At 41.4% G+C, this 18,645-nt stretch overlaps 1 protein-coding gene across 1 annotated transcript in view; it reads left to right on the top strand.

Moving 5' to 3' along the window:
* The window catches only part of MEI1 (meiotic double-stranded break formation protein 1), a 268,519-nt gene that overhangs the window by 187,224 nt on the left and 62,650 nt on the right, over positions 1 to 18,645 (top strand). The window contains exon 19 of the mRNA XM_075286804.1: positions 8,331 to 8,478. Coding sequence (XP_075142905.1) covers positions 8,331 to 8,478 — 148 coding nt within the window. The remainder of the gene's footprint in view (positions 1 to 8,330; positions 8,479 to 18,645) is intronic.

Genomic DNA, 18,645 nt, shown 5'->3' with positions numbered 1-18,645 from the left:
ACGTAACCCCAATATATTCTTTGAATTACCAGTCAGAAACTGGCACTATATGGCAGTAGCAAGAAATGAGGGTATTTGTATTCCCAATATATTCTTTGAATTCCCAGTCAGACAATGGCACTGTATACCAGTAGTAAAAATTGTGGGTGCACGTAACCCCAATATATTCTTTGAATTCCCAGTCAGACACTGGCACTATATGGCAGTAGCAAGAAATGAGGGTATTTGTATTCACAATATATTCTTTGAATTCCCAGTCAGACAATGGCACTGTATACCAGTAGTAAAAATTGTGGGTGCACGTAACCCCAATATATTCTTTGAATTCCCAGTCAGACACTGGCACTATATGGCAGTAGCAAGAAATGAGGGTATTTGTATTCCCAATATATTCTTTGAATTCCCAGTCAGACAATGGCACTGTATACCAGTAGTAAAAATTGTGGGTGCACGTAACCCCAATATATTCTTTGAATTACCAGTCAGAAACTGGCACTATATGGCAGTAGCAAGAAATGAGGGTATTTGTATTCCCAATATATTCTTTGAATTCCCAGTCAGACAATGGCACTGTATACCAGTAGTAAAAATTGTGGGTGCACGTAACCCCAATATATTCTTTGAATTCCCAGTCAGACACTGGCACTATATGGCAGTAGCAAGAAATGAGGGTATTTGTATTCCCAATATATTCTTTGAATTCCCAGTCAGACAATGGCACTGTATACCAGTAGTAAAAATTGTGGGTGCACGTAACCCCAATATATTCTTTGAATTACCAGTCAGAAACTGGCACTATATGGCAGTAGCAAGAAATGAGGGTATTTGTATTCCCAATATATTCTTTGAATTCCCAGTCAGACAATGGCACTGTATACCAGTAGTAAAAATTGTGGGTGCACGTAACCCCAATATATTCTTTGAATTCCCAGTCAGACACTGGCACTATATGGCAGTAGCAAGAAATGAGGGTATTTGTATTCCCAATATATTCTTTGAATTCCCAGTCAGACAATGGCACTGTATACCAGTAGTAAAAATTGTGGGTGCACGTAACCCCAATATATTCTTTGAATTCCCAGTCAGACACTGGCACTATATGGCAGTAGCAAGAAATGAGGGTATTTGTATTCCCAATATATTCTTTGAATTCCCAGTCAGACAATGGCACTGTATACCAGTAGTAAAAATTGTGGGTGCACGTAACCCCAATATATTCTTTGAATTACCAGTCAGAAACTGGCACTATATGGCAGTAGCAAGAAATGAGGGTATTTGTATTCCCAATATATTCTTTGAATTCCCAGTCAGACAATGGCACTGTATACCAGTAGTAAAAATTGTGGGTGCACGTAACCCCAATATATTCTTTGAATTACCAGTCAGAAACTGGCACTATATGGCAGTAGCAAGAAATGAGGGTATTTGTATTCCCAATATATTCTTTGAATTCCCAGTCAGACAATGGCACTGTATACCAGTAGTAAAAATTGTGGGTGCACGTAACCCCAATATATTCTTTGAATTACCAGTCAGAAACTGGCACTATATGGCAGTAGCAAGAAATGAGGGTATTTGTATTCCCAATATATTCTTTGAATTCCCAGTCAGACAATGGCACTGTATACCAGTAGTAAAAATTGTGGGTGCACGTAACCCCAATATATTCTTTGAATTCCCAGTCAGACACTGGCACTATATGGCAGTAGCAAGAAATGAGGGTATTTGTATTCCCAATATATTCTTTGAATTCCCAGTCAGACAATGGCACTGTATACCAGTAGTAAAAATTGTGGGTGCACGTAACCCCAATATATTCTTTGAATTCCCAGTCAGACACTGGCACTATATGGCAGTAGCAAGAAATGAGGGTATTTGTATTCCCAATATATTCTTTGAATTCCCAGTCAGACAATGGCACTGTATACCAGTAGTAAAAATTGTGGGTGCACGTAACCCCAATATATTCTTTGAATTACCAGTCAGAAACTGGCACTATATGGCAGTAGCAAGAAATGAGGGTATTTGTATTCCCAATATATTCTTTGAATTCCCAGTCAGACAATGGCACTGTATACCAGTAGTAAAAATTGTGGGTGCACGTAACCCCAATATATTCTTTGAATTCCCAGTCAGACACTGGCACTATATGGCAGTAGCAAGAAATGAGGGTATTTGTATTCCCAATATATTCTTTGAATTCCCAGTCAGACAATGGCACTGTATACCAGTAGTAAAAATTGTGGGTGCACGTAACCCCAATATATTCTTTGAATTCCCAGTCAGACACTGGCACTATATGGCAGTAGCAAGAAATGAGGGTATTTGTATTCCCAATATATTCTTTGAATTCCCAGTCAGACAATGGCACTGTATACCAGTAGTAAAAATTGTGGGTGCACGTAACCCCAATATATTCTTTGAATTACCAGTCAGAAACTGGCACTATATGGCAGTAGCAAGAAATGAGGGTATTTGTATTCCCAATATATTCTTTGAATTCCCAGTCAGACAATGGCACTGTATACCAGTAGTAAAAATTGTGGGTGCACGTAACCCCAATATATTCTTTGAATTACCAGTCAGAAACTGGCACTATATGGCAGTAGCAAGAAATGAGGGTATTTGTATTCCCAATATATTCTTTGAATTCCCAGTCAGACAATGGCACTGTATACCAGTAGTAAAAATTGTGGGTGCACGTAACCCCAATATATTCTTTGAATTCCCAGTCAGACACTGGCACTATATGGCAGTAGCAAGAAATGAGGGTATTTGTATTCCCAATATATTCTTTGAATTCCCAGTCAGACAATGGCACTGTATACCAGTAGTAAAAATTGTGGGTGCACGTAACCCCAATATATTCTTTGAATTCCCAGTCAGACACTGGCACTATATGGCAGTAGCAAGAAATGAGGGTATTTGTATTCCCAATATATTCTTTGAATTCCCAGTCAGACAATGGCACTGTATACCAGTAGTAAAAATTGTGGGTGCACGTAACCCCAATATATTCTTTGAATTACCAGTCAGAAACTGGCACTATATGGCAGTAGCAAGAAATGAGGGTATTTGTATTCCCAATATATTCTTTGAATTCCCAGTCAGACAATGGCACTGTATACCAGTAGTAAAAATTGTGGGTGCACGTAACCCCAATATATTCTTTGAATTACCAGTCAGAAACTGGCACTATATGGCAGTAGCAAGAAATGAGGGTATTTGTATTCCCAATATATTCTTTGAATTCCCAGTCAGACAATGGCACTGTATACCAGTAGTAAAAATTGTGGGTGCACGTAACCCCAATATATTCTTTGAATTCCCAGTCAGACACTGGCACTATATGGCAGTAGCAAGAAATGAGGGTATTTGTATTCCCAATATATTCTTTGAATTCCCAGTCAGACAATGGCACTGTATACCAGTAGTAAAAATTGTGGGTGCACGTAACCCCAATATATTCTTTGAATTACCAGTCAGAAACTGGCACTATATGGCAGTAGCAAGAAATGAGGGTATTTATAACCCCAATATATTCTTTGAATTCCCAGTCAGACAATGGCACTGTATACCAGTAGTAAAAATTGTGGGTGCACGTAACCCCAATATATTCTTTGAATTACCAGTCAGAAACTGGCACTATATGGCAGTAGCAAGAAATGAGGGTATTTATAACCCCAATATATTCTTTGAATTCCCAGTCAGACAATGGCACTGTATACCAGTAGTAAAAATTGTGGGTGTATATAGCCCCAATTCTATTGCTAGGGGACTTGCAGGGTATTTCTGGGGTGAAGGTGGGGGGGCACACCGTTGGAACGGGTATCGGGGTATATATCGGGTATACGGGAATACACTGACAGTGTATTCCATTCAGGATCCTGGGAAAGCTGGGTTGCGGCGATTGAGCCCGTCAGTGCCACGTTACACTGACAAGCTTCTCCCTGGAATTTAGCTCTTACAAGAGCTGTTGTGGTTGTCTTCTCCTTCCTATCCTAGCCTGTCCCTGCCTACCCAGAATCTAAGCCCTAGCTAGCTGGACGGAAACCTCCGTCCTCGGTGAATTGCAAGCTCAGAATGACGCGAACCTGGGCGGCGCTGTTCTTTTAAATTAGAGGTCACATGTTTTCGGCAGCCAATGGGTTTTGCCTACTTTTCTCAACGTCACCGGTGTCGTAGTTCCTGTCCCACCTACCCTGCGCTGTTATTGGAGCAAAAAAGGCGCCAGGGAAGGTGGGAGGGGAATCGAGTAATGGCGCACTTTACCACGCGGTGTTCGATTCGATTCGAACATGCCGAACAGCCTAATATCCGATCGAACATGAGTTCGATAGAACACTGTTCGCTCATCTCTAGTGTTGATATACGAGGAAAACGTTGGTGTGTTGTGTAACAATGAATTCCCCATAGGGACAGGAAAAAAAAAGTAAAAAAAAATGTTTTAAAAAAATAAAGCCCCAAAAATCCCATTTTCCCATATAAAATGTTTTATTATGTAAAATAAAGAAAAATTGAAAAAAACATTACATATTTGGTATCACTGCGTCCGTAAAAACCCGAACAATAAAACTAAAACGTTATTTAACCCGCATGGTGAACAACATAAAAATAAACCATAGAAAACCGCACAAAATAATGATTATTCACCCCTTTGCCTCACAAATAGTTCAATAAAAAGTAATCAGTCGGATGAAAACCAAAATGATGCCAATAAAAAAGCAAAGCCATCCTGCAAAAAAAATAAGCCCTCAACCAGCTCTGTCAACAGAAAAATAAAATTGTTATGCTTTTCAGAAGATGGCAATACAACATAATTCATTTTTTTTCCTGAATTGAATTTTATTCTGCACAAATCGCAACGCATTAAAAAATAATATAAATGAGGTAGCCCAGTAATTGTACCGACCCACAGAATAAAGGTAACATGTTACTTATGCTGTACGCTGCAAGGAAAAAAAATGCTACAAAGCAATGTTTTCTTTTACATACCACCAAGAAAGAGTTAATAAAATTTAGTCAATAAGTTACAGGCACCACAAAGTGGTGGCATTGAAAAGTACATCTCATATCGCAAATACCAAGCCCTCATATGGCCACATCACCAGAAAATAATTTTTTTTTATAGCTTGTACAATGTGAAGACAAAAACCCAAAAATCATCAAACCATTAGGAAATAACTGGCTGCGGCAAGAAGAAAATGTATGTTGTGCGAGCAGATATATCAGGGACAACCCAGATTCACAGCTTATGCGAGAGATTACACCATCATTGATCCCCCAGAATGCCCCTCTCCCCTGTCCGTGTCATAGGAGGTAGTGGGAAAATAGCAGGGGATTTGGTGTACCCACTCCTAGTCCAGTCATGTTTCAAACCCATTCATTTGAGTAGGTTTGAAAAGTGTCCGGCCGTGAGTGCCGGTTAGCGTTATATGCTCTGCGCGACAAAACCGTTTTTTTTTTTTTACTGGACACAGTCGGACATGCAGGACTTTGTGTCCAGTTTAAAAAAAACGTTTTGCCACGGAGAGCATAAAGCACTCACCTGCGCTCACGGCCAAACACTGTCTGACAGGTTTCCGTCTTCTGCTGGCAGAAGATGGAAACCAGATTCGGAGACCCGAACGCTGATGTGAACCCAGCGTAAGACGAAATACAATGTGTCACGAAAAAACAATACCAAAATTACTTTGGTGAGTTAAAGTGTTCCAAAGTTATTACTGCATAAAGTGACACGTCAGATTTGAAAAATCGAGCTCTATCAGGAAGTCAAAATCTGGCTTTGGCGGGATGGGTTTAACCCCTTCCCACCGATGGCACTTTTTGACTTCCTGACCAAGCTCGATTTTTCAAAACTGACATGTGTCACTTTATGTGGCAATAACTTTGGAACGCTTTAACTTACCAAAGTGATTTTAAGATTGTTTTTTCGTAACACATTGTACTTCATGTTAGTGGTAAATTTTGGTTGATATGTTTTGTGTTTAATTATGAAAAAATTGGAAATTTGGTGGAAATTTTGAAAAATATGCATTTTATAAAGTTTGAAATGATGTGCATTACATACAGATAGTCAGACCGCCAAAATTATATCATAAATCTCATGTCCCAGATCTCTGCTTTATGTCGGCATCAAACTTTAGTCACCCTTTTAATTTTTACGGACATTATAAGATTTACAAGTGAAACAACAATATTCAAAATTTTCAAGAAATTTTTAAAACCCATTTTTTAAAGGGCCTAATCCAGTTATGAAGGCGTTTTGAAAGACCCTTGTATTAAAGCCCCCCATAAATCACCCTATTTTCAAAACTGCACCCCTTAAATAAGCCAAAACAACATATACCTAGTAATTTAACCCTATAAGTGCTTAACAGGAATTAATACAAAATGGAGGTGAAATTTTCAAATTTGAATTTATTTTACTAATATTTTCGTTTAGCCCTAGAATTTGCACATTCACAAGGGGTTAAAGGAGAAAACGCATCCCACAATTTGTTAGGCAAGTTCTCCCGACTACCATAGTACCCCACTTGTGGGTGTAAACTAATATATGGACGCACAGCGAGACGCAGGAGGGAAGGCGCGCCAAAGAGCTTTTAGAGGGCAGATCTGGCTGTGATCAGTTTCAGGAACCATGTCGCATTTACAAAGCCCTTGAGGAGTCAAAACAGTGGAAACCTCTAGAAAGTGACCCCATTTTGAAAACCGCACCCCTCAAAGAATTTATCAAGTGATGTAGTGAGCATTAGTAACCCCGAAGTGAATGTGTAAGCTGTGCGGAGTAAATTGGGCACACCAAATCCCATTCTATTTTCCCACTAGCTCCTATGACACGGACGGGGAAGAGGGGCAATCTGGGGGGGTCAGCGCTGGTGTATTCTCTCTCATAAGCTCTAAATATGGGGTGTCCCCTGAAAACGCTCGCACCGCTTATACATTTCCTTCTAGTCGCAGCCACTTATGTCCTAATGATTTGGCGACTTTTGGGGTTTTTATTTTCTGGCAATGTGGCCATATGAGGGCTTGGTGTTTGCGGTATTAGATGTACTTTTCAATGCCACCATTTTGGGGCCTGTAACTTATTGACTACATTTTATTAACTCTTTCTGGGTGGGATGTAAAAGGAAACATCAATTCTGGCATTGCTTTTTAGCAGTTTTTTTTTCCCGTGCAGCGTACAGCATAAGTAACATGTTACCTTTATTCTACGGGTCGGTACGGTTACGGCGATACCTCATTTATATGATTTTTTAATGCGTTGCTATTTGTGCAGAATAGAATTCAATTCAGGGAAAAAAATCTATTGTTTTTGCATCGCCATCTTCTGAAAGGCATAACGTTTTTATTTTTCGCTAGACAGAGCTGGTTGAGGGCTTATTTTTTGCGGGAAGACCTCTTCTTTTTATTGGTACCATTTTGGTTTTCATCTGACCATTTGATTACTTTTTATTGAGCATTTTGTAAGGGAAAGGTGGTGAATAATCATTATTTTGTGCGGTTTTCTACGTTTTTTTTTACGACATTCGCCGTTCGGGTAAAATAATGTTTTAATTTTATTGTTCAGGTTATTACGGACGCGGCGATACCAAATATGTAATGTTTTTTTCTATTTTTCTTTATTTTACATAATAAAACATTTTATATGGGGAAAATGGGATTTTTGGGGCTTTATTTATTTCTATTTTATTTTAAACTTATTTAAACTTTTTTATTTTTACTATTTTGTAACTTTTTTTTTCTGTCCCCATGGGGAATTGAAGCAGTGATCGGCTGATCACTGCTTCAATAGAGATACGCTGCAATACACGTGTTACACGTGTATTGCAGAGTATAGGAAGCTGTCAGCCTGTGTAGACGCACAGGCTGACAGCTTCATTTACGGCAGGATCGGCCAGGCACGAGGGCGGGGTAAGTGAAGGGGCAGACCCGGGGTCACTGATCAGACCCCGGGCTGCCCCCTACGAACACCGGTACCCCCCCGAAACCGGCGCGGGGGGTGCCGATCGGCACCATATGACACTGTAACCCCGGAGGTGCCGGTGGTCATGTTGATCACCGGCATCTCAGGGGTTAACACCCGCGATCGGACCCGGTTCCGACCGCGGGTGTTACGGGGCATTGTCAGCCATGTATTACAGCTGACACCCGCTGTGCATGGTGCGCACACAGTTTCTGTGTGCGCACCATGCATCCGCAGTAATAGTACGGCGGTTTGCGGGAAGCCCTTCCCTGCAGCGCCGTACTATTACGGCGAATGTCGGGAAGGGGTTAAGAAGAATAGTAGTAGTATGCAATAGTATAACTTGAGTTGTATTTTCTTTTAGATTTATATCAGAGACTGATTTATGGTGGACAGTTCAAAGATTTCTTCATTCTGTGCAAAGTCATGGTGATCAGTTTCCTTTATATGTAGTTAGAGCTGTACTTTATCTATTGGCACGAAGTCAAGAGAGATGTGAAGCTCTGAATGTGGTAAGTGTCCTCATAATAATTTTTCGAAATATGTATTTGATCAATATTATTTCAGGAGGCAGAAGATTTGTAGAAGTGTCTACAAGAAAAACTCTTTGTGGCCCATAGCATTATCTTTGTGTTTACATAGATTGATTAAATACACTGTCTTTATTAGACATCTGTAATTTGCTGACCTGACTACCCAGACTGCAGAGCAGAGAGAAATGAGTCATGTCATCCATCCTAGATCAGAAACCAGGCCTGGTGCCTTGACAATGATGTGTTAACAATGGGAGGAATAATTTCACACAGCATGCAAACAATTTACATAAGCCAGCAGTATCTAAACCTAAACTATGAATTAATTCCAAATAAAAAGGAGCCTAAGGCCAGTGTCCCAGTCTTTGTGGCATATTTTGGTGCAGAATATTGCATACCTTTTTATTTTGCAGTCCTTTCTTTATATTACCACTCCTTTTTAAGCTATCCTAACAGTTGTGGACCCAACCAGTCAGAGACAGGGATACAATATCTTGTGCAAATATGTTTATTTGGAAAAACAGCAAAATAAAAAAAACCCTTCACTTCAGGCACAAAATAAGCAAAATAAAATACAACCTTAGGGTGCATGCACACTACGTAACGCCGGGCGTGTATGAGAGCCGTACACGCCGGCGTTACAGCAGGGCTGCCGAGCACTTCCCATTCACTTCAATGGGAGCGCTCGTAACAGCGGCGTTTACGAGCGCTCCCATTGAAGTGAATGGGAAGTGCTCGGCAGCCCTGCTGTAACGCCGGCGTGTACGGCTCTCATACACACCCGGCGTTACGTAGTGTGCATGCACCCTTAAAGGGCTATATCATCAAAATTATGCCCTATGAGCCCCACATATGCCTGAATAGCCTTTAAAAAGGCTATTCAGGCACAGCTAATGGTATTTTAAAAGCCCCCTCCCCCGTTTTAAACTAATACCCTAAAAACCAATATGCAAATCATACTTGCCATGCACGGTGGGCGGTTCGTGCACTGGTGGACTTCATCTTCGGTCCCGCCTTCCTCTGGTGTCTTCTTCCAGTGACGTCCTCCTGGGCTCTTGCTTCCCCGCCTCCATCTTCATTTCTTCGGTTGGTTTAATCCAAATCACACACATGCGCAGTAGTTCTCCCTCCGGAGCGCTACTGCGCACATTCCGGCGCAATTTTTGTCAATGTAAGTTCGCGACTGTATGCGCAGTACGCTCACGTAGTTCTAAGGCGAACTGAGCATACTGCTCATGTATGCTCAGTTCCCCTTAGAACTACGACAAAAATGGCGACGGAGCGTGCACAGGGAGCAATACTGCGCACGCGCAGGATTTAATCATAACCCGCCGAAAGAAAAGAAGATGAAGGCATGGAAGAAAGAGCCCAGGAGGACGTCGCTGGAAGAAGACACCAGAGGAAGGCGGGACCGAAGATGACGTCCACCAGTGAACGAACCGCCCACTGTGCACGGGTAAGTATGATTTGAATATTAGCTTTTAGGGTATTAGTTTAAAATGGGGGGGCTTTTAAAATACCATTAGCAGTGCCTGAATAGCCTTTTTAAAGGCTATTCAAGCATATGTGGGGCTCATAGGGCATAATTTTGATGATAGAGCCCCTATAACTTCAGGCAAAACATCAAACAAAATCCTGCTCGTCCGAGCCCTAACTAAACAGTATAACACTAACTATATGTGTGCAGATGGAGTTGTACAGGTGTAGGTCTTACAGTGCTGCTCTACAAGTAGGACTTGTTCAAATACGCAAATATAGTAAGGCACAAGTAATAACTCACTCCTCCAGAATCAAAGAGATGTGACCACACAAGTGTTCACTCAAGAAATGGCACCAATATGATCAGGCTCAGGGTATATATAGTGACAGGTTCTAATGATGACATAATGGTGGCTCTGCCTGTAAAGATGGACTGTGATTTTGTGACATAACTGCAGCCTGGCAACCATATTAAACATTAGACCGGCCGTATTGAGCACTTTCCTGGACCAAACAACCCTTTCCCCTCCACCAAAACCTCTTTGTGCGTGATGTTCACATAAATACGGACAAAGTCACCTTTGAGTGGATGGGGTCGGCCACAGCTTTATTACATATATATCGCATATATATATCTAACATATGCAGTGACCCTGTTACCCTCCTCTTCAGCGAACGTTGTGGTGTGTGCCCCCCGAGTGCCCCACTTCCTGGTGGGCACGAGTTGGATTTGTCTCCGGTGGGGCATGTCGCTGGTCCTCTTCATCGCTGAGAAAGGGGGCCAAGGTCCTGCTAATCTGCCTGCTGTGACAACAATTTAAGGCAAGAATATATCTATAGCATGTCATTAGCTAACAGAAAGAAAGAAACAAATAAAAACTTTATCTGCACGGTACAATCATAAACGAGAAGAAATGACTTAGCGACTCAGCTTAGGGGTGGATGGGTGGGTGGTAAGTTGCTTTGTCAGCGCTGGCAGGGATCCAAGAGAACTTCCCCGCCCAGCGCTGCCTGGTTAAGCCTGTGGGCGGCCCCGCCCCCCTCCCCGAGCCAACAATGAATGGTAAGCCCTTGAGGGGAAGGTGGAAGGGAAATCCCTGGACACCATGGCCGCTCAATATCCAGCTAGCTTATGCAGCCAGCCGGCTTGCAGGAAAACCAAGTGATGAATATATCTAATTTCATGAATAGACCTAAATGTCAACTGCATAGCCATACACTTCATCTATATGGGCATTTCATTTACATCCATGAATATATTCTCCAACTGTATGCATTGACAAACCCTCCCAACAGTTAACATAGACTTACCCCTCCAGATACATACTCAGAGTCTGAGCATATGAGCATATCCTCCAACTAAATATTTGCATGCCCTGCATCTATATACATGGGCATACACGCCAACTGAATAAAGAGGAATACCTTCCAGATGCATTCCCGGAGTAATACTTTCCTATTGTATACTTGACTATACCCCACCACTTATCATGAGTACGCCCTCATCTATTTACTATATTGATATATACCCAGAGGTATACCTTCTAACCGCACATTGAGTTATACCCTCTGAATGATATAAAGAGGTATATTCTCCAATTGTATACATGAACATACTATCTACATAGGTATACTCTTGGTGGGGGCCTAACTGGAGTTCAGTTGAGGTTCTTGGGCCCAACAAATAAAAAGATTATCCAACCAACCGATTACCCTAACCACACTAAGGCTGATTAAACTCCATAGCACTCGTAACCATCACTATCAAGAATTCGCTGTAGGGATGAGGTAGGTGGCCCTGGACGAAAAATTTCACCGGGGCCCATGAGAATTTAGTTACACCACTGGTATAGGGGTAGCAGTTGCTACTGGAGCCCTGGTCCCTGAGGGAGCCCCAAAGGTCTCTTTCTGTCCTATAAAATATACCACTATTCTAAGGTACGTAGGGGCAGCATTACAGATTTCAGTGGGACCCAGGAGCTTCAAGTTACTCCTTTGGCAGTGGAGAATGCCTCCTAGGCAGTAAAAGTGTGCAAGTGTACTGTCAACACCCGCTGATGTGACAATATCTCTGCAACTGGAGCAGATACTTGAAGGTAAACACATTGTTGGGTTCATCAAAGTAAGGACTGTCTAGAAGTATCTGAGTAAACAGTTGCAGGTTGACTCTACTCAATTGCTTTCAAAGACTTTAGAGTTATCATGAAGTGGTATGTGAGAAGATTCAAGTTAAAGGGGTGTGCCACTTTAAATTCACTTTAGACATGTGTATATTTGAGTAGGAGCTGCCACTTACTATGCGGCATTGGTGATCCCACTGTGGTTTATCTGTCTATCTATCTTGCGTTGCAGCCCTTGGGTTCAGGTTTCCCTAAATTCCTAATTATTTTTTTTTTGTGTTATTTTTAAATTTAGTTACGGTAATTGCTTTTCTTTTTCAAGCGTTTTATTTCTTTTTCCTAAGTTTCGTGTTGCCCACTACCTCCTTTATTCCAATTTTTTTAACATCTAGTTTATCTATCTCAGACACTCGCTCATTAGGGACAATAAGGATGTTTCAGGTTATCAAACTTAGGGTTCTTCAGTTTGGGGAAAAACAGACAACTTAGTGGTAACCTAATCACAATGTACAAATATATGAATGGACAATATATAGCTCTTTCCAAGACCTGTAAACATGACAAGGGGCATCCTCTACAAGGCTTCCTTACAGTAAGAGCGATGAAACTATGGAACTCACTGCCACTGGATATTGTGATGGCTGATAACAGGTACATATGCAATAGGGCCCTGGATGACTTTCTTGAAAGTAAGTACAGTATATCACAGGTTATATCCAATTGCTGTAGTTAAAGTTGTGAAGGGAATTCTTCCTCTGATGGGGCATTTGATGTCAGCCTTTTGGGGCTACATTATAATTATATTATTATGACCACAGGTTAATACCCTGAATAACTGCTGTGTGCAGAATAGACAGCTGCTAGGCAGGCTGGGAGTGACTAAATGAGGTGCTGGTATGTTGTCTCAATTGGGAGACGATCCATAGATCAAACACAGCAATCAAGGTTTTCCTGCAGACTTGGGTTCAAGTCTGGGGAATTAGGGGCCAGGGAAATACTTTCAAGTCTTAGTCATGCTCTTCCAACCACTGTTGGACATTTCTAACCATGTGAATTGTTGCATTGTCTTGGTGGAAGATTCTGGAAGACAAACAACATGTATGGACAGTGGCGTAACTAACGCAGAGGCAGCTGCAGCTGCCTCTGGGCCCAGGACATTAGGGGCCCCGTGACAGCTGCTACTGCTGCTATCATTATACTCGGGGGTCTTTTCGGACCCCCGAGTATAATGATTGGCGGACCGGGCGAGGTAAGAAACATAAAAAACACTGTTACTTACCTCTCCACGATCCGTGCAGACTTCGGCCTAGTCGTCTAATGTCTCATGACCCCGGCCTGCGTCCCGGGTCATGTAACATCTGACATCATTGAAGATCGACTACTTCGGAGGCCGACAGCGTAGGAGACGGGAGATAGGTGATTAACAGAGGGGTTTTTTTTATGTTTTTCTCCCCCTGGGTCTCCGATTATTATACTCTGAGGTCTGAAAAGTATAATAATTGTTTATGGGTGTCCACAGTGGGACATAATACTGTGTGCAGGGGCCACTATTGGGGATAATACTGTGTGCAGGGGCCACTATGGGGGATAATACTGTGTGCAGGGGCCACTATGGGGGATAATACGGTGTGCAGGGGCCACTATGGGGGATAATACTGTGTGCAGGGGAAACTATGTCAAAAGTTCGCCACAGGGCCCCGCCATTCCTAGTTACGCCACTTTGTATGGATTTACATGATCTCTAAGGATGAATTCCTGCTTAAATTGATTCAGACTGCCTCCCACATGGACCAGTGGGCCCAGAGAATTCTAGGAAAAAATACCCCAGGCCATGTCACTGCTGCCACTAGTCTTCAGTTATTCCAGAAATGGTTGCTGGGTGTTTCTGCTCTTATGTTACTCATTTCCATGCCAACGTCATTCATTTGATGAAACAGAAAACTTGATTCATTGGAGAAGGTAGTCCTTTGCCAATCAGCGGTCTTTCAATTCCAATGCTGCCCTGCAAATTAAAGATTTTTTTTCCCCATTCACGTTTGTGAGCATAGGTGCAGTGAAATTCGGTTTCAAAGCCCCATAAACTATATGATTCTGTAAACTATTGTTTCAGACACGCCTGGTAGACTCCTAGTTCATTTTCACGTCGAGCCGCTTGACTGTAGCATGCCTTTTGACCTTTGCACACCTTCATAGCCGATGTTCACATCTCACACCAATGGCATGTGGTGATCTGAAGTTTACTTGTTGGTTGTTCCCAATGGTGCTATTTGTCCACTTTTAACCCTGACAACAAAAATTAATATGTGTACAGATCGCCTATCACAAAACTTATATACCCACCAAGCCAGCCCACAACACCACTTCTTTCATGTGCTACACACTGATGATGTCAAAAGTAGAAGGTGATCATAATAATGTGACTCAACTGTGTATGTCACATTTAGGCCTGATTAACATGACAGGGAAAAATAAAAATGGTCAGTTAAAATAAAAATAGTATGTTCTATCTTTATCCATTGTGATACAGATAAAATGGAACGCAATGGATCCATTTATCACAGATGAAAAAGGGATGGACACCTGAATTACATCATTAAAAAATGGATCAATGGGATGTATTAAATATTTACCAGTTTGTTTGTTTTTAGCACCTCGCTGAAAACAGATGACAGCCATAAAATACGTAAAGGAATGAATGCAAAATGGCAGTCAAAAGCAGACGTTAGAGCCGTCAAAAATGGAACTGTCATGTGAAAGAGATCTTAGGGCACATTAAAAGTTGAAGAAACTGTTAGGCCTTTAAGTAAATGAGAGTAAATGAGTGTTTTCACATGATAAACAGAAAAAAAATGTTCAGTTCAAAAACTGACATCTATCTCTTTGTCCATTTTGACAGACCCAATAGAAAACAGTGGATTCATTATTGTTGGGTTGACGTAGTACTTGCATCTATTAAATATATATCAGTGGGTTGGTTCACAAAAGAAAGAACCAATTTTTATTTTTTAAATACCCATTAAAAACACATGTATAATAGATGACACTTGGCCATCAAAAATTGAAATCACAAAACAGATGCAAAACCTCTGTCATAAATGGACATTCATGGTGGATTTTAATGGTAGCTTAATCCATTAAAAATGGCATTATTGTGTGAATTAGGGCCTCAGACAAAAATAGAATATGCCCAAATATTTTTGTAACAGACTGTTTAAAAAGGCTCATTAAAAAATGGACACCCAGTGTCTAAAAACAGATGGTTAAGGTACGTTGAGAAAACATCAGTTACACGTCTGTTGTTTGCATTCGTATACATGGGACTGGAATGGCTTATTCGCGCACAGTAAACAAAAGAACATGTGACAGACATTTTTGAAACTATTTGTACACTTGATAAAGTGGGTCTTGCACCAATGCGTGTGGTGTTTTTTGTTCATTAATAAAATAATCTGTTAACTGGCAAGCGCGGACATTTTTCTACTTTTTTACTTCATCCTCTGGATCAGTGGTTCTTAACTTTACTAATGCCGCAACCCTTTCATACAGTTCCTCATGTTGTGGTGACCCCCAACTGTAAAATTATTTTTGTTGCTACTTCATAATTGTAATTTTCCTCTTGTTATGTATCGTAATGTGAATATCTGATATGCTGGATATATTTTCGTTGTTACAATTTTTTTTTTGCAGTAGATTTTACATTTACCCAGTAATCATAATTCATAGTTTACCGTATTTTTTGGACTATAAGACACACTGGACTGTAAGACACATCTGGGTTTTAAAGGGATCCTATCATTTAAACACATTTTTTTGTGGTTGACACGTAAGAATAGCCTTATGAAAGGCTATTCGTCTTCTACCTTTAGATGTCTTCTTCGGGCTGCGGTTCACTTGAAATCCCGGTTTTCGCCAGTATGCAAATGAGTTCTCTCGCAGCACTGGGGGCGTCCCCAATGCCGTGAGAGAACTCTCCAGCACCGCCTCCATCTTCTTCAGGAATGGGGTCTTGACGCGTATTCTTCCAGGGGTTGGCTTCAAACTTCCAGGCCTTGGGCCTAGGGCAAAGCATGCCCGCCGGCCACAAGAAAATGGCCGCTTACACAGTATTGTAAGCGGCCATTTTCTTAGATATATATAGATATATATAATATAACCAATGCCAAGGCCCTGCAGAAACTCTGTGTTTTTAGCTGCTATGAAAAAAAATGCTACATTTTACATTATCAGCCAAGTGAATGACATGTCGCTTCATCTCATCCACTTATTGCAGGAAGAATATGCTGCGGAAAATTAATTCCTTTTTTTTATTTTTAAATCCCAGCATGTTAAATTTAACTTGCACAATTGCAAGCATTTTCCCTAGTTTTAATAGGATATGAAAAAATGCAGAGGAAAATGCAGCTAAAACTCAACATTATTGCCTAGTTTTTTCCTCAGCATTTTTTGGCTGCATTTCACCACGTGGGGCCTTAGCTTTTAGGTTTTTTCTCTGAAGATTTTGGAAATATAGTTGCGGACCAAATCAATTTTTGCACCCAGCAGTTAGAGATAATGAATATTTGGGACTTTACATTGCAGTTTTGCATATTAACCCCTTCCTGTCGCAGGCATTTTTTGATTTTCATTTTTGACTCCCCCCTCAACTTTTCAAACCCCATAAGTTTATTATTTTTCCACTCTCAGAGCCATATGAGGTCTTAATGTTTGTGGAACAAATTTTTCTTCATGATGCTACCATTAATTATTCTGTACAATGTACTGGGAAGCTGAAAAAAATCAGAATGGGGTAGATTTGAAGAAAACGTGCATTTGTACGACTTTGGGCAGGTTCACACCAGCACCTGATCTCCATTTTGCAGGTTTCTGTTTTCTGTCGGCAGAAGACGGAAACCCGGCATTCAGTGTCTGCTGGTGAGTGCACGTGAGCGTCTTCTGCTCTCTGTGGTGAAACCGTTTTTTTTAGGCTCTGTTCTCACATAGTAACGCGCAACTCATTTAGACACGTATACACTTATGAGAGCGCAGCGCTTCAAAACAGATCCCATTGATTTCAATGGGTGCCGGCTTACGCGCGTAACACATTGAAATCAATGGGAGGCTTTGTAACCCATTGATTTCAATGTGTTACGCGCGTAAGCCGGCACCCATTGAAATCAATGGGATCTGTTTTGAAGCGCCGCGCTCGGACGTGTATACGTGTCTACCCTGTTTCCCCGAAAATAAGACAGTGTCTTATATTAAATTTTGGTCCTAAAGACATGCTATGTCTTATTTTCAGGGGATGTCTTATGTGCTAAGATTGTGCAAAGATTGTATAAAGAAAAACATTGCAGCCGGCTGAACGCTGTGTGCGGTGCTCTGTTTTCACAGGAATGCCCGCGGCTGCTGCTGCTGTGATCCCATTATTTGTATCCACTGTTCCTGCTGCTGTGGGATGAGCTGGGAGAGTGGACCCTCCTGCCGCATATGATGCTTAGTGTATGTCCACGGGCATCTCCCAGCTCATCCTACTGCAGCAGGAACAGTGGATACAACGTATTGCAGCGGTGTCAGCAGCCGGCATATCTATGCACACAGAACATCGCGCACAGTGTTCAGCTGGCTGCAATGTTTTTCTTCATACAATCTTTGCGCAGAAAGATCATTACCATATTATTGGGGGATGTCTTACTTTCGGGGGGTGCCTTATATTAGGCAATTCTTCAAAACCTCTGCTATGTCTTACTTTTGGGGGATGACTTATTTTGGGGGAAACAGGGTAAATGAGTGGCGCGTTACTCCGTGAGAACAGAGCCTAAACCAGACACAAAGTCCTGAATATCCGGCTTTGTGTCTGGTTAAAAAAAAACGGTTTCGCCGCAGAGAGCAGAAGGCGCTCACAGGCGCTCACGGGCGGACACTTTGCAAACCCATTCAAATGAATGGGTTTGAAAACTGCCTGCTGGTTTCCGTCTCCTGTCCAGTTTCTCGGGCAGGAAACAGAAACCTGCAGAACAGAGATTGGGCACAGGTGTAAACCCGCCCTTTCTTATGAGCTTTTTTTTTACGGCTTTCATTGTGCAGCCAAAATGACATGTCACCTGTATTCTATATTTCCTCGATTCCGAGGATACCAAATTTACAGTATATGGTTTTATTTACGTTTTAACCCTTAACAAAAATCCAAAACTGTGTTAAAAAAATTTTCTTCTAAAAGTCGCCATTCTGTGACACCCATAACTTTTTTATACTTCCGTGTACGGGGTTGCATAGGGCGTCTTTTTTTTTTTGCGGGACTAGGTGTGCTTTTTATAGTTATACCATTTTGGAAATTACTATTAATTAATGATAACTTTTTATTCATTTTTTTTTATCAGGGGCAAAGCAGCACTCCTTCCTGCACAGGCAGTATACAGCCACATACATATCTTCAGTACAAGACCCCAGAGTATTTTCCTCTTTCCTGCATTTATTGGGGGGGGGGGGAGGTCTAGGGGCCTAGCAAATGAAGGCATTTTGTTCAACAAATTACTGGACATATACATTTGACTGGGCCCCATTAAATTTA

This window comes from Leptodactylus fuscus, chromosome 9 (assembly GCF_031893055.1).
Source record: "Leptodactylus fuscus isolate aLepFus1 chromosome 9, aLepFus1.hap2, whole genome shotgun sequence".
NCBI lineage: Eukaryota > Metazoa > Chordata > Amphibia > Anura > Leptodactylidae > Leptodactylus > Leptodactylus fuscus.
This window is presented reverse-complemented; position numbering and strand designations above follow the sequence as displayed.